This window comes from Cebus imitator, unplaced genomic scaffold (genome assembly GCF_001604975.1).
Source record: "Cebus imitator isolate Cc_AM_T3 unplaced genomic scaffold, Cebus_imitator-1.0 Scaffold152, whole genome shotgun sequence".
Taxonomy (NCBI): domain Eukaryota; kingdom Metazoa; phylum Chordata; class Mammalia; order Primates; family Cebidae; genus Cebus; species Cebus imitator.
In genome coordinates, this window is record NW_016107467.1 from 2,254,123 (window position 1) to 2,277,164 (window position 23,042).

At 40.5% G+C, this 23,042-nt stretch overlaps 1 protein-coding gene across 1 annotated transcript in view; it reads right to left on the reverse strand.

The window, feature by feature from the left end:
- The window catches only part of PDZRN3 (PDZ domain containing ring finger 3), a 235,994-nt gene that overhangs the window by 206,634 nt on the left and 6,318 nt on the right, over positions 1-23,042 (reverse strand). Inside the window, exons 2-3 of the mRNA XM_017543314.2 lie at positions 13,354-13,440; positions 7,145-7,252 (exon numbers count right to left, since the gene is read on the reverse strand). Coding sequence (XP_017398803.1) covers positions 7,145-7,252; positions 13,354-13,440 — 195 coding nt within the window. The remainder of the gene's footprint in view (positions 1-7,144; positions 7,253-13,353; positions 13,441-23,042) is intronic.

A 23,042-nucleotide genomic window follows, 5' to 3' on the forward strand; every position in this document is an offset into this window, starting at 1 on the left:
ATATAGGCATAGTTTCCAAGATATGTAGATAGATGAATGCAAAGAGAGGTATATTCTATTATTGTGGTGCATCTGTACATGCCTTTATATTACATACTTACATTTTCTAGCTCTATCTATGGAAAGTGCCTAGAAGCAATGAAATCTCAATCATAATGAGCACCCTAGCACCCATATTTTGGTTTCTAAATACTATTCTCCACTAAATGAAGGCAGAGGTCCTTGAAAAAGATCCACATCTCAGAACTGGGACAAGGACAGTAGATTAACCTTGAATATCTTGCGCCAGGAAGTAGGAAAGTGCTCAAAACATGATAAGAACATATTAAAAGGACGCAGGTTAAAAGCTTAAATGAGCTCCATTTGGCCAAAACTTGGCCAATGTGACCACCAAAGTATAAAAACTTATGAGTCCACATTGATAGAGAAAGAGACAGACAAATAGATTAAATAGGGGAAAAAGAAATACTTTTTTTTTTTTTTTTTTTTGAGACAGAGTCTTGCTCTGTCACCAGGCTGGAGTGCAGTGGCACAATATTGGCTCACTGCAACCTCCATCTCCTGGGTTCAAGTGATTCTCCTCCTCAGCCTCCCAAGTACCTGGGACTACAGGTGTGCACCACCATGCTTGGCTAATTTTTTGTATTTTAGTAGCAACAGGGTTTCACCATTTTGGCCAGGATGGTCTCCATCTCCTGATCTTGTGATACACCCGCCTCAGCCTCCTAAAGTGCTGAGATTACAGGCGTGAGCCACTGCGCCCGGCCAAGGAATACTCCTTTATATAGTAGAAAGTCAACTAATGTGGAAGGATTGGAGTTAGAAAAATCACCATTTGTCAATCACCACAATAATAATAGATTCAATCAAACATAGTCAATGTGTGTGACAGTCTGAGGAATAGCAGGATGTTTACATAGCCTCAAAGTATCTACCTACAGCATAATTATTGATTATAAAGAAGAAAATAGTAACTTTATAGTGGAGACAGACACATGACTTTAACCAAATGGTTCAAGTTAACAAAAATAAAGGGATAAATTCATCTAATGTGAGTCCTGACATTATGTACTGAGGAGGACACACTATCACTTTTGTGGTATTCTCACCCAAAATGTATGACCTGGAACCATCCAAAAGGAAACATCACACAGAAATTAAGGGACAGTCTACGAAAGATCGGGTTTGGATTCTTTAAAAGTATCAGTAGCATGGAAGATAAAAATTGAGCAACTGTTCTAAAGTAATAAAACTAAATAAATATGAAAATGGACTAAAACCCACGAAAGGGTTTTATTTTGCTATAAACGGCATTATGGGCCTATGAATAAGAGCAGAATAAAAAAGCAGAATAAATTCTGATGATAATAGTTTTGTACCAATGTGAATTTCCTGGTTAGATTACCATACTGTTACATTAAGAGAATGTCTCATTCCTAAAACGTTCACACTGATGAATTTAGTAATAAAGAGTAGAGAAAGAAAAGAATAAAGTAAATGTGGTTAATGTTGATATCTGGTAAATCTGGGTCAATGGCGTATAGAAATCCACGTCTATAATTCTGAAATTATGTCAAAATGAAACATTCCAATTTTAAAGGGGAGTCTTCTATTCCTTTTTTTCTTTTTTTAATAAATACTCCAGCTTAATTCACATGCCATTTTGCAACTTTAGTGGGTCTCAGAACAGTATCTTCTTACCTAACAATAACAAGCAGTAAAATCTCACTTTGTTCCACCAAGTAGCCTGGCTCTGGGACGGAAAGCACTTCTAATCTTTTCTAGTTGACCCTGCAACAAACCTTGTCAGCAATGACAGTCCAGCTAAACCAAAAATAAACAAAAAAAGAGAATGATTGGTTTATACAAAAGCCTCTGAGGTTCCACAGCTTCTGTAATGATATCCTTGGGTTTTAAATCATAACACTTGCAAGATGAATGCATATTTACAGAAGATTGTATGAAATAATGGTTATTGGGAATAGAGGGCTTAAGTCTCCCACTTTCATTGCATCCAGAAAATCAAGATTGCTATCTCAAAGCAGAACAGCATTTAACCCACACAATTGCTACACAGATTCATTTATCCCCAAAGGCAAGCCTACTATAACACAAAAATGAGCTCGGTTCTCCAACCTGCATGGCTTGAAGACTGGCAAGAAATATAGATGTGGATGGCCTCTACAAGTCTTTGAGAAAGAATTTCAGTAGAGTTGGATCAGAGGTGTGTTTAACTTATAGGCAAGGTACGCCAAAAGAGAAAAAAAAGTGGATGGAGAGAAAATATTGAAAACATGCCTCAAAGTGAATTTGCTGTTTTCTTAGTAGGTCTCAGTTTCTCGGTGCTTTTCTCAGCGTGAGCATTTTGCCAAATGAGGTAACAGAACAAGCCAAACACTCCATATGGCAGTCAACTGAGAGACGGCGAGGTGATCCAACACCATGCAAAACCAGCTGACTGGACTTACAGATAGGTGCTATGTTATCCACATGGCATCTCCCCAAAAGAATTTTGAGGGTAATATTGGCCTTGTGTGATTTTTTACCTTTTTACACTCTTCTAAATAACTTTCAGTAGAATAAGATTTTCCTAAAGTAGACTCCCAAATTCATAGAGAAACGTGATGTATTTGTGGATGAGGAAATCTTCAGTTGGATAGCCCACACTTTGGGCACTGGGAAAATTCTTCCACAGTTCTCAAACTATTTGAAAAAATAAGAATATAGTTCCTTTAAGAAATCGGGTGATATTAAAGTATAGGAGCCTTGTACTGTCTTTAAAACACAGTTCAGATAGTAGGCTCAGAGGCAGAAAAACTAAAGGCACTGAGATATTTACAGTTTTGAAGGAATATTAAAAGACACCAGGGAGAAATTAAATTTAGTTTTCTAAATGCAATGAATACATGCAATCAAAAGTGGGGTCAGAAATTGTAAAAAGGACCAGGGGCAGCTCACAGGTAAGAGGGGTGCAGGGAAGATACAAAAATATCAGAAGCCAATACTGAGTAAGTCAGAGCTTGCTGAATCCCAGTACCAAATGTGAGATGGAATAGGTATGATGAAAGGCTGTCCATCTAGACCCAGGGCAGATAGACACATGGGATTCCAGGGGACAGCATGGGCCCTGCAGCCACGTGGGCTGCAAGGGCGTTTAATCTAAGGGGCCTCCAGATTCCCAGCCACAGCCCCAGGACAGGCCAGCTCAGGCTTTCTTATCAGGCCTTGGGAGCACTCGTGCAAGGAGCCCAATTAGGGGACATCATGTAGGCAGTATAGTTGGAAGAGACGGATGCTGACAACTCTGTCCCTGAGCAATTTAACTCCTATCTCAAGGTTTTAGAATAAGTCAGACTTCTACCTCGGTGATTCTCCCTGGTGTCCCTGTCACTCCCCAGTGGGAGTTTTAGCAATCTGCAGAGGCATTTTTCACCATCACAGCAATTGGGGTATGCGCCAGAGATGACATGAAGAATCTCCTGCAATGAAGAATGGTTCTGCCTCCAGCACAACTTTCACATATCCCACCAGATGGTTATGAAGATAAAATAAGCGTTTTATAATTACCTGAACATAGACCTAACTCTGTTTTAAATATAAACACAAAAGAAATTTTTGCAGTTTAAAAATACACACATTGTACACCCATGTCCACAGCAGCACTATTCAAGACAACAAAAAGTTTGAAGCAACCCAACTTCCCATCACTAGGTGAATGAATGAACGAACAAAATGTGGTAAATACAGACAACAGAACGTTATTCAGCCCTAAAGGGGAAGAAAACTACAACATGCTACAACACGTACGAACCTTGAGGACAGTATGCTGACTGAAATAAGCCATTCGCAAAAGGCAAATACTACATGATTCCATTTACAAATCAAATTTCTAAAGACAGAAAGTAGAATGGTGGTTTCGAGGAGTTGAAGTGGGGAGGGAGTTAGTATTTAGTGGGTGTAGAGTTTGAGTTGCGGAAGATGAAGAAGTTCTGGAGATGATGGATAGTGGTACTGTTTCTGTGACATAAATTAATGCGATTTATGCTACTGAACTGTCACTTAAAATGGTTAAAATGGTAAATTTTGTTATATTTTACATGTATTTCTCACCATATATACATATACACACAGCTACATTACAGGGAATACAACTCCTATAAATCAAAGCAACACTGTAGTTTGTGTCAGAACTTAACTATGATCTGTTCACTACAGTAGAAATTCACATCATGTATGGCAAGGCCACTCATGGTGCCTGGGCCACCAGCAGCAGCCTCTTGTATCTGGCAGCATCAACAGCCACATAAGGTGTATCCCAGCAAGTCTACACAGAGGTGTGAGCATCTGACAGTGCCTTGGTGTCATCTAATGTCAGAACACTGGCATGTTGATATATTTTATTATAAATTATCCTTTTATTTTCTATTATGCTACAACCTATATATTTTTACAATTTTTTGTGTATATATGCATATATATGTTATTTGCAAATTTCATTTTACCACAGTGCTGGTGGAATTTCAAAGTATTTGTTATAAAAAATGTGGGGGAGTGGCCGGGCGCGGTGGCTCAAGCCTATAATCCCAGCACTTTGGGAGGCCGAGGCGGGTGGATCACGAGGTCAAGAGATCGAGACCATCTTGGTCAACATGGTGAAACCCCGTCTCTACTAAAAATACAAAACATTAGCTGGGCATGGTGGCGCGTGCCTGTAATCCCGGCAACTCAGGAGGCTGAGACAGGAGAATTGCCTGAATCCGGGAGGCGGAGGTTGCAGTGAGCCGAGATCGCGCCATTGCACTCCAGTCTGGGTAACAAGAGCGAAACTCCATCTCAAAAAAAAAAAAAAAAAAAAAGGGGCGAGGCTGGCACTGATGTGGGTGAGAACTGCTGCTGTGGTCTCAGAAAACAGATACCATTCAGAGCAGAGGAACTTCGCAGCAAAGAAAAGACTCAACCAGTATCTCTGGATTTAATAAAAAGTAGCCCTTTGCAAGAATTAAGGGTCTTGTGGTGAGGATCTGGTGGTGGTATGCCCACTCCCCTGAAAAAGAAGACATTAGGTGGAAAACTAGGGACTCTGACTCTTCTCAGTGATGAAACACACACACACACACACTCTCTCTTACACACACGCATGCACACACACACACTCTCACTCTCTCTCTCTCACATTCATGCCTCCTGGTAATAAACTCAGACATAGACGAGGTAAACCAGACAACATATTTTCAGTCACGGGAATCACTGTATCATGTCAAAAGAGATTAGAATTTGACTGCAAAGGGCACAGTGTGTCAATTGCAATTACATATATACCGTTTCTCTATTGTGGTCATCCTTTCCATCTCAACACTGAGACATGATTAATATTTTACATGCTGTCCAAAAGAGGAATGTGACTTACCAGAAACCGTACTGAACATTTCAAATACAGATCATCCTTTGCCAAGAGAAAATCCTGCCCAGCTGTAGATTTCTCATTTGCAAAACATAAGAGCAATGAAATTCCATTACTTAGAGAAACTGGCTGTTCCGCCAAACCCTTGGCAACGGAAACTGTACTTATCTTTTCGAACAATAGTCTCAGAAAATGTATTCACCCTCGGAAAAGACAGTAAGTAATGCATTTGAGTTCTTAAGAAAGCACTCTTGCCCAAGCAAATTCCAGTTAGGGAAAAATCCACTCTCCTGACCTGGGAAGTACAAAGACTGACCCTAAAACAAGCAGCAAAAAAAGCTCCAAGTTTAAGAACCCTTCAAACATTCAAAGGGGATGCAACAATATTAATAAGTCCTTAAAACAAAATCAAGTATCATTTTAACATGTAAGTTAGCACACTGTACTCCTTCTCTCAGAGGAGGGAGCCTAACACCCTAACTGGTTCAGTTTGCTTTCCCTGTGAGATTTAACTGTGAATTTTCCTGAGGATTATAAATTACCCTGAAGCATACTGCACATTGCAGAATGTGTCCAGATGAGACTGGAAACGCCAAGACTTTATTCTCTGTCTTGCTGAGGCTCCTTTCCCCAGGAGAAGTCTGTGGCCACAATCCAGTGAGTGAAGTGAGCTTCACTTATGGCTTAGCTATTGGTCCTAGCTCCCACTCAGTCCAAAATTTTGAAATGGGCCATGAAAATACTCCGGAAATACAGACATTATAAAAATGTGTGTGGAAAACAAACACCCGCTGGTATCGGTGCTGTTTTTCTGGTTTCTTCTATTTGTACTATATTACGGCTATGGCCCATGGATGAATTTCTTGTGGAGTCTGGCATATCATCATGGATTCTCAAATTTTGTTTTTGCCGAAGAGGAAAGCCAATCAATTTAGCCATATATGTATCCAACCAAAGAGCTATGAAAATGGTCAAAACGCCAGTAAAAAAACTACTCCTTCATATCAAACTTTGCAACAAGAGCCCATATGAGGGGGCAACAAATCATTCCCTCTGTTTCAGTGACTCAGAGCATTGTAGAACACTGCAACCCTGTTCCAAAGTGTTGTGCGGTGGGGCTGAGAGATCCACTTCCCCTACATGAATCTACAAACCTGCTATATAAAAGTTTGTAACGATGAATGAAGAACTAATAATGGAGCGGGTGATGGTATGTGAACTCTAATATCAACCTCTGCCTAGCCTGGCAGTCAGCTTGTACGACTAACAACATGCAAAGAAGACAAACATAAGAGAGAACAACGCATCTGTAGAAATACGTGTGTGCTGTGAGATCTAAGGACATTAGAATGACTCCAAAGCTGACACAATTGTACCCTGATAATCAATATGAACAGAGTGCACAATTTGTACGACAGGGATTATTCATCTGGTTCTAACAGGCAACTCTCTAATGGTTTTCGTGCAAAACTTCAACCGATGCATACAAAACAGAGTCAGGTCCACACGGAAAAAGCCAAATTGCAAACATTCCACTCATCATCTGGCTTTTCTACATTTAACAAAAATTTAACACCAAGGCAATTAACACTCAATCTGGTCCCACACAATCAGAGAAGTGTGACTCCCGCTCAACCATCTACCACTTCAGGCCTCCCTCCCCAGTCAAACATCTTGCTTTGAGCTGGAGGAAGACGGGATGGCATTTAGCCTATTAAAAGACACTGGCCAGTATTCACATACCTCAATAATCCTGTCATGAATTTGCAGGCCTCCTTCCTTGGCTGCGGGCCCACTGTCAACTATCTTGGATACAAAGATTCCTTCACTGGATGATCCATCGTGGTTGTCCTTTGGGTTAAAAAAACACATGAATGAATGCTAGGCATTAAGTTGGGCATGAAGGTAAAGCTTACACTCTTAAAACAGTAATTGACTCTTCCTGTGTCAAAAGTGGCAATAAGGTAAAAGCTGTTTGTTTCTCCTAATTTTTGTTTTAAGCTAAAATAAACACACAGTAAAATGTTTCAAACCACACCAAAGGGCATAAAACACCATCCCTGCTACCTCCAACCCATTGTCCTTCTTTCCCTCTATTTGACTTTATGCAGCTTTTCTAAAGCATTTTAATGCATCACCTTCCTAAATATGCATTTATTTCTTTTTGCCCACAAATGGGATTATGCTATATCTTAGGTCCTGGCCTCTCTCATTTAACACAAAATCATGAAGATCTTCTGCTACCAATTCCCCATGTCTGTCTTACCTCTTTAAGTGACTGTATAGTATCCAACACGAGGCTAATAAACATTGTTTTCATTTGTTGCCATTAAATGATGCTGTGATAATACTCTCCTACTTGCATTTTAAATTATCTTTGCTATTATAGTTCTAGGGCAAATCCCTAACAATGGAACTGTTGGGTCAAAGGATATGTACATTTCACAGATATTGCCAATGGCTTTTCAGCGAGTTTATACTGATTGTTCATTATACAGAGTGTCTTCCCACATTCTCATTTGCACAGAGTATGATTAAGGTTGTAAATATCTAATAATTTTACTGTGAAAACCGATATTCTGTTTTTGTTCTGATGTACTACCACCACTCCAGTCCTAATAAATTCTAATCTCTGGCCTCCCTGAATCCCTTTAGATCTTTGAATTAAATGTCAGAACTACAACTTTTTGGGAACGAAAACAGCTCACTGCTCGAACTCCTTCCTTTCCTTAAAATCAAAAGGCTCCAACAAGCTCATAAAACAGCTTGTTCATGAACTTCTTTTCAAACAGCACTGCAATGAATTCTCTCCAAGTGTGTGGATTAAATTTCCAGTGATTAACAGATGGATTTATAAATTAAATGGCACAACCATGTGATATTTCCAAACAAAATCACTTGAAATGTAAGCTCAGAATGTTCCACAAAAACTCCAAAATCTAGTCATGGTAAACTCCTCGCTGTATGTCATTAGAAGATTTATTTCAATAACAATGACTCTGAGTGCAAATATATAAAAATTCCATTTGTTAAAAAAAACTCTGAAAATAAAATATTTTCCTCTTTAAACAGTAAAAAACAAAACCGAAAAACAACCCCTATATTCTACTGTGACTTCAAGTGTGATTCAGTCTATCCCTTCAAATGCAATAGCAATAACTAAGATTGGAAAAAACATACATTTCTCAGTCCTTCTCTCTTTCCCTCTTCACACTTCCCAAACACACGTACACATGCACGCACGCGCACACACACAGAGAGAGAGACAGAGAGCGAGTGTGTAAAATGTCATATGATTCATCAAAAGAAACCAAAATCACAACCTAAAATGAGCATTAAGTGTTTTTCCCAACATTTATTCCCACATGACAAAGATACGTCTCTAACTGGCATCTGGATTCCATCAACGCTCTTCCAAGAGAAGGGTCAGGGGGCCTGTGGGTGCTGTGCAGGATCAGCTATCCTCTAAAGGCATCCCTGTCGAGCATCACAGGGCTCTGCACAGGCCTTGTAACTAACTCTTTATCGTCTGAATACATCTGTGCCTCCTTCCTCTCTCACGGCAGCCTTACTGATGCACTAGTCTGAACACATCTGCGTAGCTCCCTACATGCACAGCTGAAATGTGTGTATAAAGCTGCACAACAGCTTCCTTTACTGAGCACATACTAGATACCAGGTATGTAGTGGGTGCTCTATGTGAACTGTTTAATCCTCACAATAACCACAAGTGATAAGTACTATTATTATCCATTCCACGGATGAAAAACTTGAGACTGGGAGAGGGTCAGCAACTCACCCAAAAGTGGTATAGTTTCAAACTGAGGCAAAGGTAATCCTCTAACACATGATCTGTGTCCAATACTGTCTCCCACTGAAAAAACTCAAAATACACAGAAATTCAGAGTCCAACATTTCAGGCTATGGAATATTCCACTGGATGAACTTGAAGAGTCTCAATGGACCACAAAAGATTTATGAACAAGCTTGAGTTCCCTAAGAGGTGATGTCAATATATCAAATGAAAAGAGATCTGTGTTTACTCTGATTTAACCACTTTGCATTTCTTGGCTGGAGGAAGAGGGAGATAGGGGATGGGATTTTGGCTTTCGTTTGTTTTGCAAACTACCACACAGCACAAAAGTAATAACTCTTAAGGAGCACTAGAAAGTTCAAGCAAAAATCAGAGAGGAAGAGGCAAGAACAAACACCAGAAGTTAGATTAAATTAACGCAGTGGTGAGGGGTGGTGAAGATGCAAAAAGCACATAAAGCAGGCTGGGCATGGCAGCTCACACCTGCAATCCCAGCTCTTTGGGAGGCTGAGGCTGGTGAATCGCCTGAACTCAGGAATTCAAGACCAGCCTGGGCAACACGGCAAAACCCCATCTCTATCAATACAAAAAATCAGCTAGGCATTTGTGGTCCCAGCTACTTGGGAGGCTGAGGTGGGAGGATGGCTTGAGCCTGGGAGGCAGAGATTGCAGTAAGCCAAGACTGCGCCACTGCTCTCCAACCTGGGTGACAGAGTGAGACCCCCATCTCAAAAAAAAAAAAAAAAAAGTTAGGAAAACCAGGTAGCTAAATTTTTCTCTTAAAAGGTAACTCTTTATTCTTTGTTTGGCTCCTCTGCTAACACATTTTAAGTTAGAGTTCACACTTCCCCAAACACATACACACAGAGCTATTTATCAAGGTGGACTAATATGACTTGGAATTTATTTCGTTTTGCTGGCTTGAGTAAGAGATAAATGAAAGGGATTGATTTCATAGCAGGGGTACCTAACAATAAAATATACTTCCCAAAGGCTTAAGTGAAAGGTTTGATACAACAGACTGGCTGCTGTTTCTTTAGGGATATGAGGACTAACAAATGAATGATACGATTTTGCCAAGAGCATTATATACTGATCATGCAATGAAAGCCTTATGTCAGAGATACGGCTGGGCTATTTCATAACCCAACCAAGCATCTAACACAGGAATTCCTTGGGAAACACAGAAATCATTTGTACTGTACTCTTCTAGTAACTAACAACGTGTATGCGCTGTTGCTCATCTTGGCTTTTTAGCATGTACTCGATGACCTGCCAGATTTTCCAGGCAACAGCAGAATACATTTAGGTTTCATTATGCTATTTCTGCTAATCAGGACGAATTCTGAAAAACACTATGGCAAACATATGCACGTGGAATTAAATTTCCCTCTGGGGGCCATGCAGGCAGTTCTTGCAAAAAGGCCATATAAACTGAAAATACAAATGCAAGCTACAAAATCAGGTCTGGCTTATACTCAAATCACCTTTTGTAAAAGAAGAAGAAAATAACTTAAACATGCACTTTGATAAGCACAAGGAAGAACTGTATTCCAGTGGGGCTGGAATGTCACTTTGCACCTGGTGAGTGTGGAAACTGAACACCATCTTTACTGACTTTAACATAGTAGGTTTCCCAACAATCACTTGGCCACAGGCCTCTCCATTTTGAGCAATTTCCAACATTAGGCTTTGGTGTGGTTTAGACCTGGGGCAGAGAATAGGTCTTCTTGGTTTGGGTTCTTTTGTTTGCTACAGCTTGTGAAACATTTAATTGTGAAGTGAATCTTAATTTATTGAAGTTGTTTCTCAAAACTGGTAACATAGGGTGGAGGAATAATTATGAGTGTAAACAAAGAACAGCCAACACATCTGTGCTAAAGGGCAAAACATGTTCTTGAGGGTAAGCTGCAGAACATAGGCTCATGTTCTGACCCATGGGCTCAAATATGACCCTGCTGCTTCCTGGAGTCAAACGTTTAGATATTTGAGTACAGTTTGCCCCCTCGGTCCCTCCTAAGGCTGCAGAGTGCAGGGGACCCCTGGCAGCAAGGACTAAATCAGAACAGCACATGATGACATGCAGCCTGTGATCTCAGTCAACTGGTAAAAGGTAAAAATCAAAATATACCAACCTCATGCAGTTCTATAGTTTTTTAAAGAATTCCACGGAGAGAAAGCAAGAAACACAACTATGTGATCACATTCTTGGGGATCAATAAAATGGGAATGATCCCTGTCCTCACCCAACTTCCTATGTTTGATAAGACAGATAATGTTCATCATTTTAACAACGACAAATCACATAATTAAGCTGTCATTTCTTATAATAAACCATTTGTTAGTTTGTTTTTGAAACTGTGGAATGGGCTAAAAGCAAAGCGAGTTTAATCATAAATCTCTTTGTGTCACTCCCTTCAACTGAAGCCATGTGTTAGCCACTCTCACCCTAGGTAATTTCAATCCCAGATCCAAGACTTAGACTCTTTGGGGAAGCCCTTATTTTCTTCATCAGCCCTCTTTCTGACCAGGTCCCTGGCCATCCCTCAACTCTATCCACACTCTACTTACTTGCAGCTCCCCTAATTCCCAGCTCTGTTCCTGCCTTGTATGAACTGCCAACCCCACCCCTGTAAAGCACCAAGGTCAAGCCGCTTTCTTTCAGCTCAGGGGTCTTCAAAGGTGGATGTATGTAATACAATGCATTGGAATGGCAGGAGAACATACTTGACATTTTATTCATAGACACATTTTAATTTCATTATTTAAAATACTCCCTTTGGCATGTAACTTTTTATAAGGCAAATAATGTATTAGTTTGGTAGTGTGCACACATTATATATACACAAATAAAATATGGTCCCCTGATCTAGCAAACTCCTGCTCAACCTTCTGAACTCAGCTCCAATGGTCCCTCCCCAGGACACCTCGTACTGCAGGATTAACTCATCCCAAGGCATCATTAGCTGGAGGCAGGCACAGAGTACATCAATGAGAGCAGTGCTATGCTCTCCCAACTCATCAGTCTCCCCATCTGGAGGTGAGCTCCATGAGGGCAGGGCACATGCTATTCTTATCTGGATGACTGGCATCTGCTTATCCTTAGGTTTCTGCTTACTACTATCTCCTCATCTTTCCTGACGACCCAAGCTAATGATACCCTTTGCTTCTTGGCTGGTATCTGCCATGTGCCACCCTCCCATTTTTTTCCTTCATCATACTTCTTCCAATTCAATCAATAATTATTGTATTCACTTGCATCTTGTCTGGCATCCCCACCAGGACTCAATGACCACAGAGCCTCAGGCTTTCTGAGCCTCAGTTTTTCCTCCATTGTATCTCCTGGCCCCTAGCTAACAGCCTATGATCAATACTTAATTGTTGACTGAAAGATTTTTGTTTTCTTTTCCTTTAACTATTTTCCTTTTAAGCTAATAAACAAGGAAATAGTCAGGAAAAGAAAAGGGTAAGGGATGGCACAAACTCAGATAATCCCCCTTGAAAGATGAGATTCTGAAACACATCCATTGCTACTCACTCCCCAGAGCCCGTTCTTTGAACATTTTCCCCATGATTAAGCTGGCAGATTTGAATTCGGCCTCTTCTTTCTATAGGAGGGGCTGCTGATGAATGTGGTGGTCAAAGAGCTGCAGTGGGAGGAGAAAGCAAAGGGATGCAGTCACCCACAAATTAGGGAATTGTCTCTGACTAATCAACAGCTGACTGAGCAGAACTGAAGATCAGGCTTCCAGTCTGGAGCCCACAATCCAACTCAGTTTAGGAGGGTGGCTGCTTACCCAATTCCAACGGCACATATCTCACACAACTTCATTCAGCCCAAATGCTATGCAATCAGAAATGTACCCCCTGATAAAAAACAAAATTTTAAAAAAAGAAATGCAATCCCAAAACCAAACAGTTTGAATTCGCTGTTATATTACTAGGCCAGTGCTGTTTTAGGAGACTATGAAATAAAAATCCCTAAGGGTGAAGATGTTAGATAGTCAATGAACTCTCTAAATACAGACAGCAGAAAGAAGTGACCAAGGTTTCCTGCTCCTCACTGCCCCTTCAAACCTTTACCTCTCTTTCCAGCTACAACAGGAAAAGGCAAAACACATTTTAGTAATTAACATACCACACTCGGCCGGCCACCAATAATATTGAATCCCAGGGAGCCGGAGTCCCGATGCAGGACAAGAGTCAGGCTTTTAGTTTCTTCACCCTGCAGGTAACAAATGAGATCAAATTTTTATTTATAAACAGGGAATAGACAGTAGGAATTTTCCTTCTATCTAAGTGTACTCAAGGACTACTCAGCTAATCATTACAAATCTTTTTATCTCTTGGGAAGTTTAACCATGGAAACTTCTGGAACCCAATCTGAAATTCTGTCTTGTGTTTTAAGAGCTTGTAAACATTTCTAGATACCGTCTAACCCTGGAATGACCACATAAGAATGTCTGGAGTTATCTAGACATGCCCAATTAACATTTTCTATGAATGACACCTTGGTCTACAAAAGCATCTTTCTTTTGAATGACCCATCGTATGCAGGCTGTCTAGACCGCTACTTTCTGTTTGTTTCTCAACAGCAGCAACCATTCTCAACAGCAGCATTCATGTTATGTCATGAAAGGTTCAAATAGCAATCCTTTCGGAAGTGTGAGTGCATGCATGGCCCATCAATAGTCATCTCTGTTTGGGAGACTTGGGGAAAAATAGTGCATGAAAAGTGAGACGCAAACACAGACAAAAAACAAAAAAAATCCTGAATTTTACTGAAAAGGAGGAGGGGGCATTTTCACAAAGTAATTACTGTCCAATCCACATGAGACGCAGAGCTGTTTAACAGAAAGCACTCTGTTTAAGGCTGGTCAATGTGAACCCCTTTAAATCAAACAAGTAAAAGTGACCCAGGGAGGTCACAGAGCATAATGTTTGACAGTCAAAGGCAACGGAGATGCCAGGGAGAGTGTTCTCAACTAACACTCTCAAGTAACAGCAGATGTATAAAAATAGATTTAACCTTATGTGAAAACTGTCACGCAATATTCTTTGACATAAACATTCAACTCGCTGATACACCTTTGACATGTTTCCAATTATATGAGTGATATGCAAAACATCACAGCATGTGTACCGACTATAAACCTGCATTTGCTTCACTTAACGTTTTCTATTTAAACATGGCGGTACTCAAATGTGGTATTTTTTAAAAATATAAAATATTTCTTAATAAGCTGTTTTAAAAAATAACACTGACAGCTTATGACAAGAGATTTTACTCTGACATTTATCGCTTTCTGTTCACATTTCTGTCTTCTACCTTTTATGGGGAAATAACTGGCCATATTTGAAAGGCATGAATGCAACTCTCTGACTCAACCACACTGGCAAAGGAAAGTACTGTTTCTACCTGCAGTGGCCTGTGAGTTTTCTGCAGCACTGCTTCACTTATTGCTACAGCTGTCAACGTGCAACTCTGGTTTCACATTTTGCCAGAACTGTGCCCAGCAGAGCTAAAAAAAATATTAAAGATCAACAGGCTTCACCATGTAGAATTATCACCATGCTTAAAGTCTTAGTAACCATACTCCCTTCTCACAACTAGTTATTATACAACCAAATTAAAGGTATTTTCAGAACTTTCTTGCGAGCCTAAATATTAGAAATATACTGTAAAAACAAAAATTACAATTATAAGAAAAAGATGTTTCTGATGAAAGAACTAGGTGTCCTATGAGAACACAACATTCATTTCTTAAGAGTCACTTAATATATACAATACAGAATTATCTATAAAAAGAAGCTAGTCTTTATCAAGTGACTGTATCCAATGAAAAACAGCAGAGCCCCTTTAATGACAGCTTATTGTTTTTAAAATGTTCTGATAAACAGCACCACCATCTAAAGTATCTATCCCTCTTTATAGCCAATTTGCAAGTTGACAGGCAATAGCTTTAACTGCTATAAAAGAAAATCCAGAATCAACCTAATAGTTTAAAAATATAAACATGATGATTTTCAAATTCAAACAGTTTATATCTTTCTGCTTAGGACAATGAAAATCTCACTAAATCCATTTCTTGTTTTGATATCTTAAAGGGATGAAAAGTTAGAAATACGTGGGAATTTGGCAAGTTATCTTACATATCTTACATGCCTGGCTTTCATAATTAATCAATGATAGAAACTGCACAGTTACACAGTAATCCAAGGCAGATGGCTTTAGTTTGACAATCTCAAGTGATGCACAAAGACGAATGCACAATCATATGATTTAAAAGATTGGTTTGCAATCTACTGTGTGATAACCATTTATTCAAAAAAAAAGAAAAATCTTATTACACTGCATTGACAACAACAGCTAACATTTACTGGCTGCTAACTACGTGCCAGAAACTATATTAAGCATTTCAGTGCTTTATTGCATTTTCTCATTCAACCAATCTTAAAAACTGTACATTACCAACTTTATGATACAGGTGGGAAGACTGAGGGAGAGTGATTAAGAAAGCTGTCTCATGCTAAGGAGCCAGTAAAATGTTGAACTGGGATTCAGACCCATACTTCCCAATCCTACACCTTAATTACACTTCTATACTGCTCTCTTTCTGTGTAGAATACAGAAAATAATTCCACATAGGCTAGCAACATCTTAGGTCCTGTTCAAGATGGTTTTATTGTTGAAGTTCCAAAAAGGAACTTATCAAAGGAGAGTTTACCCAGGAGACCTATATCAGAACAAAACTCTAAACTATTTACTGAACTGTTTATCTCCAAAGGAACCAATCTGAGATGCCTGAAGACTTCTAAGTCCAGCCCTGACCTCAGAGATATCTCCCAAGGGACAATTAAAACAATGTCTGAAATACAGCATTTCTCAGCCAAACAACATCTTGCAAAGAATGTTTTTGATCAACCAAGTTGACCTTCTTTGCTTCCTTGCCAGATGCAATGCTGGGGAAAAATAAGGTTGTTCTTATTTTCTATAAGCATCTTGCTCTAGTCTGTTGTCTATTAGGGTCAGACATTGGCTTTGTTGCTTTGCCTACTTTAGGATTGTTTTACAGTAGCAATACAACATGTGGAAGATTCAACACAGGATGCAGGGAGGGATAAAAGAAAAGTTCAGTCTGGGCTGAATTCCTTTCATTTCTCCAACTAATTACCAAAGGTCATTTGCTATTCTGACACCCCAAACTTGATTTTGATTTTTCCTTTCCACTCCTCTCCCCACAAACAACCTTAATTACTTTAGTTTAACTTCCAATTTTTCAGAAGTATTAATTGAGATTGTAAACAGTCTTCACACAAAATATTTAACATGTTAACATTAGTCTGTGCTTAACCATTTAACCTGTTCCTAGGGTCAAAATGCTTCAGGACAGAGGGTACTTAAATAATTCTCATTCAATTACATGCCACCAATTGAAGAGAGGTAAATGGAATAAGGGCAAAGGCTCTCACTGAAGCTGCTTTGCCGACTGTTCATAGACATGGTAACTGTGAGAAGCAGCAGCATCTTTCATTTACAGGAAAATTTAACCAATGCTGGTCTGTTTGGGTAGTTTATAATAACCCATGATTTGCAATGGTCTCAAAACATAGTATGTTAAACAGAGAAAAGAACCCAACTTCATATAAACCAATAAACCAACATATTTGCCTTCCGAAGCAGGCACTGCATCAATGCTCTAAACCTGGAAAAACTGAGGCTCAGGGAAAAATCACACATTTGCTCATGATCACAAAGTGGCAAAGTGGGAGTGTCAGGATTGGAATGCAGGTCCACATGTGACTCCAGTGCCCACGCCCTTTGTACTGCTGGTAAATGTTTGCACCCTATTCTAAATCCTTCTGCCTTTAAAGACTGAGCCTGGCATGAAGGATCAGACAACTAATCCATCTGGTATTTAGAGTTTTAAGTAAGGCTTCTTTGGACTATGCAATAATAACTGCAAAGATTGTCTATTATACCCCGAAAAGTATCATAAGACTGCTATGCCATGACAGGAGTAGCATCATGGTTAAGTTCTCAGACCATTATGTCCATTGCACCTGAAAAGGAAGCACAGAAGGTGAACTTGGTTGTTCAAAAACATTCTTGCAAGATGCTGTCCAGCTGAGAAATGCTGTGGAGACATTGTCTTAATTGTCCCTTGAGAGAGATCCAGGACTGGACTTAAAATGCCTTTGGCATCTCAGATTGGTTCAACATCAGAGTCAGAACCTGAAATGGTTCCTTATCCACAGAAAGGAAATAATAGTTCCTTCTCATGTCACCAGTTCTCATGTCACCAGGTTACTAGGATACATGACTGAGACAGACAGATACCCAAAGAGTGCCTCAGTACAGCACCTGGCTGATAATTAGCACTCAAAACACAAAGCACAATGCTGAGCTGGACATTCACACAGCTCAATACTGAGGCAATGATGCTCTTTTCCCACATACATTACTCTTCTCCAAAATCTAGGCAATGGAGAATGCCTAATCTTGCTTTAACTTAGTCTAAAGCAAGTTTGAGAGACCTGGAGCCTGAAAGTTAAGTAAATAAATATCATTACATATTCCTAACTATATATATCTTTTTCCATGATAGGAAAAAGAGTGGCACATTTTAGGGGACCAGTGGAGTGACCATCAGGTAGACAATTTTTATTCTGAAGGTGGTGAGAGAAGACGTGGGAAGGAAGTCAATGGGAGCAGCTCAGCTTGGACCTTCAGTGGAGCACAGATAAGACTGGGAGATGATATTGACCAAGCGGGCTGTGGGCCAGGAGAAGGGGAAATCAGATTCATAATATGGCCACACCTGGAAGGGGATGGCCACAGGAACAAAGAGGATGGGAAACAGATTTTGGCTCATAAGAGGACATGAGAAACACTAAGGATGAGAAACGGTGGACTTAGAAACAGTGGAGGCAGAGCACAGCTGGGGAGTTTGGGAGCACAGCATACTTGGGGACTGCTACACACTATAGACTGCTCCAAGTTCTACCATATTAGTGCGTCTTGATGGGCTGGTACAAAAAGAAGTTGAAGAATAGAGGAAAAACAACAACAAATGGAAATGGAGTGGCACCTCTTCTGCAGCTTTCACGGAGCTGCCTTCTATTCAATAACTTCCCAGAGGGCAGGACAAGCGTCTCTTTCCTTCGGTAACCCAACCCAGGAGAGTGAGGAGCTCTCAACAAGAACCTGGATGCAGGGTACAGAAGGGCGGTTCCAGTCATATTCTGGGGTCCAGTGACATCTCTGTTTTCTTGGGCTGGGCAGGAAGCTCCAACAGATCCTCATCACCCTAGCCCCCACCCAAACCCAATTCAAGAGGTTATCTGGGATTCTAAGGCAACATAGGATTTCCTGGGCAGAAGCTTCGGTCTTTAGGATGGAGAAAGGATAGAGACATATTAACCTTGCAGAAGGGGATGTTGGTATCCAGACCTTAACACTGACATGACTCATCCAAAGCACCCAAGCCAAGTCACAAGCAGAAATGGAAGCTTACTTTTCAGGAAGATATCGTTGATTTTGTTTAAAAGAAGACTTGCTATCATATTTGAACATGTAACTATTAGATCAATGTTAAAATTACCCCAAATAATCTCAGCTTTCAACTCAAGGTCTAATTGGATAAGAATTGGTGGGGGAAAGAAAACTCACAGTGAAAAATAAAAAAATGAATGTACTTTGAAAGTCAAAAAGACATCTTATGGTGCTGCATTTTTTAAAGCATCTGAGAATGTGAACCTTCTATTGGCAAAAGTCCCTTTTCTCTTTAGTATTACTCTGTCACCGTTCTCCTGCACACCACCTAGCCTCAAAAGCTTGGATACAAGACATCTAATCAGTGTGGTGGTTCGCAGGGTCCATCCATGCCACTGTCAATGTGGACTCTTTTAAAAAATTCCTTTCTGCCTAAGGACAGCGGTCCCCTGATGATTTCTGTTGTGGGACTTAGAGCAGAGAACTGGATAGACTGGAAAACTGCCCAGTGGGTTTTGAGAAATGTAACTGACTGACTGCTAGTCTGTGTGACGTAACACCTCGCAGCCTCAGATTATGCAAAGCTCACAGAGACTCACTAGTCTTCACACAGCTGGGAAACAGCTCTGTTTGTTGACTAGTGACATGAAAGCACTGTATATTTGGCTGTTTCCAGGCAAAAATGTGCAGAGATGGAAGCTGAGGAGACCAAGAGGCAGAAGTTGCTGCCAGAAATTCTGTACTGAGGAACTGACGATGTCTTCACTCCCTACACTCAGATGCTTTTGTTCTCTTTGCAGTTCAAACTTTTTGATTCTTAATGGTGAGGCAGTTTGGACCAGCCCTGCCTTGTAATTCAACCCAGCTCTAAGGAAGTGATTCTTGGAGAAGAACATAAGAGGAAACTGTTTAAAAGCCTAAGACTGAAGATAGTCATAAGGACGGTGCTTGAAATTAAGCTGAAATTGGATGAGACACTCAACAGAAGTATTAATAGGATGTTTCTGTCATCAAAAAAAGGTGTAGAGAGAATAAAGAGAGACAAAGGGCATGGGGAAAACAGATAGGACAAAAAAAAAGTGTTTTTTCCAGAGTCACAGTATATACACAGTCCTAAGCCAAACAAGCTATTTTTGAAAAATAAGAGAAGACGTTTCAGTACTTTCCTAGTTTAAAAAAGTCTGCTACTATATTTACATAACCTGAAAAAACCCATAAATGTCTAAATTTTTATTTCCATGAGCTTGATTTCAAGTTTTATCTCTCATTTTTGTCACTGACTCATCTGCTTTTCTGGTGAATAACCACAAGCAATGCTTTGCCAAAAATGACACCAACAAGCCGTTAAGGTTGTTACCACATAGATTAAGGGGTATGCTATGATCTGAATGTTTATGTGCCCTGAAAATTCAAATGTTGAAATCCTAGTCCCCAAAGCGATGGTATTGGCAAGTGGGGCCTTTGGGATGTGACTAGAGATTAGTGCCCTTGTAAAAGAGGCCCAAAAGAGACCCCCTCACCCATTCTACCATGTGAGCGCAGCAGCAGAAAGGCAGCCATCTAGGAACCAGAAAGTGGGTCCTCACCCAACACTGAATCTGCTAGCACCTTGATCTAGGAGTTCCTAGCCTCAAAATTATGAGAAATAAATTTCTTGTTTATAAGCTATCCAATTTCTGGTATTTTTGTTACAGCAGCTTAAATGGACTAACACAGAGTGGTTTGAGGTTTTTCAAATGTATACATTCAATTACCAGCCAGAAGCATTTTCTTCCCTAAATTAAAAAACAGTCCGATAGTTTGCATGATTGTCCCCCCAAACCTCATGTTGATATCTAATTCCAACACTGGAGGTGGAGTCTAATGGGAGGTGTTTGGGTTACAGGGGTGGACACCTCACAAAGAGATTATTGCTGTCCCGGGGTGGTGGTGGGCAGTGAGTGAGCTCTGCTCTATTTAGTTCTTGCAAGAGCTGGTTGTTAAAAAGAGCCTGGAACCTCTCTCCCCTCTCCCTTGCCTCTTTTCCTTCCATGTTATCTCTGCACATGCAGGCTACCCTCTGCCTTCTGCCATGACCGGAAACAGCCACCTCAGCAGAAGCTGAGCAGATGCTGGTACCATGCTTCTTGTGCAACCTGCAGGATGATGAGCCTACTAAACCCCTTTTCTTTACAAATTACCCAGCCTCAGGTATTTCCTTACAGCAACACAAATAGACTACGATAGAAAGCAGGGGCTAATCATCCATGAAACCGTAAGTGTACCTGCTTATAGGAAGGTAGAAGCTTTGTCTGGCCAACCTCTCCCTAGCTTTGTTAATTTGGGTGGGAAAAACATAAACAACCCTGTAACCCTATGTTACTCATAAGTGTTAGCCCTCCTCCTTTACTTCGTAGCCCAAATGAACCTGAATATCCCTCTTTCACACATTTCCACCACTGCAAAACAGATGGAAGATAGAAATCCAGAGAATGGGTCACTCAGGGACAGCAGGAGGCTCACAATGAAACTGAATCTTTGAGTAACAATCTCTTTTCATCTAAATAACCACCACTTCAAATTCCTAAAGTTTCTTCAGTGATTTATTTGAAAAAGTGTTAAAATCCTACAGGTTTCTGGCACTTAATAGACGGTCAAGAAATGATTGATAAGACTTACCATACCCTTATATACATCATCTCATTTCATCTTAATAACAATCCTAACAGCAGGCTTATTATGAACCCACTTTAAAGGTGAGGCAACTAAGGCTTAGAGGTTAGAAGGGCCTCCCAGGGGACCTCAACAGGGCAAAAGGAACACACGAACACCAAGATCGCTGATCCCAGTACCTGGATACTAACCACACACAACACACTAGCTCTATTCAGGGTAACCTGGAATAAGCCTGTGGACCCAAGGCCTGCATTCAACCTTGACCCACTATCTGATGGGACTTCATCCCTTACCTATCCAAACACAGCAAAGATACGGGGCACCTAAAAATAGCTTTTAGCAAAATATTAGGGGTGATCTGCTGCCCAGGACTCATCTCTGCACACACTGCTGATGCCAGGGAAAAAGCTCATCACTGCCCTCCCTGGGGATGGAGTGGCTGCAAGGCCTGAAATACACAAAGATTACACAGTGCCTCTGCCCTTTAAGTTCCCTGTAAATATGTGGATGGAGTGAGTGAGAAAGATCGCCGCTCAGGTCCATCTGGTAGTTATTTTCTTTACAAGAGTAATCATTATGTTACACCACTTCCCTTTCTTATTGGAATTGGCTTATTAGGATACTATTAGTCAAGGGGAGACAGAGGTTAGCCCATGGTTAAAAAGCTTGGGTGAGCAAAGAATAGTAAGACTTGTGTTCTCAAAGGCATACGTGGGTGTCTGATCGATCCCCTGGGTTAAAGCTGCTCAATTTTACCTTTCTATCCAATGGTGCCTACCACAGGGCTGGCACTAGATTATTCCTGATGCTAAGTACAGGTATGAGAATGTGAGAAGCTAAACTGCAGAACACATTTGGAAGAACTTCACTTCATTCCTACTGTTAACCACTCTTAAAATTACCAGGATAAAAATTAAAGACATGTGCTCATATTCCATCCAGGATATCCAGGATATCATCTCTTCATTCTGTCTAAATATTTTTTTTTTGACGGGGTCTCACTCTGTTGCCCAGGCTGGAGTGCAGTGTCATGATCTTGGCTCACGGCAAACTCCGCCTCCAGAGTTGAAGCGATTCTCCGCCTCAGCCTCCCCAGTAGCTGGGACTACAGGTGTGTACCACTATATCTGGTTAATTTTTGTATTTTTAATAGAGACAGGGTTTCACCATGTTGGCCAGGCTGCTCTCAAACTCCTGACCTCAAGTGATCTGCCCGTCTAAGCCTCCCAAAGTGCTGAGATTACAGGTATGAGCCACCGCGCCCTGTGTACATCTCTTTTATAGGTAGGATGTTTCGTTTTGTACTCCATGTGCTCTACACTGGACCTGTTTAAGTGAGAACGTGGTATGGGATAAAAACACTTCATGGACCAGAAGCCAACAGGCAAACTAACATGAGCCAGCAGAGGATATTTGCTACGTTAAGTCTTAACTTTCTGAGCTTCTGTTTTTTCATCTGAAAATGAAAAGAGTCATGGATAAGAGCACCTATCTCGCAGGGTCTTTCTGAGGATGAAATACAGTAATGCATGTACACCTCCAATCCAAACAGTACTTGGCATCTTTAATAGTGGTACTTTGGAAGCCTATGTAAGACTTCAGAGAAGAGCACTGTCTCAGGAAAAAAATTTTTTCTTATTTTGGTAACCATGTCAGCTCAGAGATAGGCAACACTG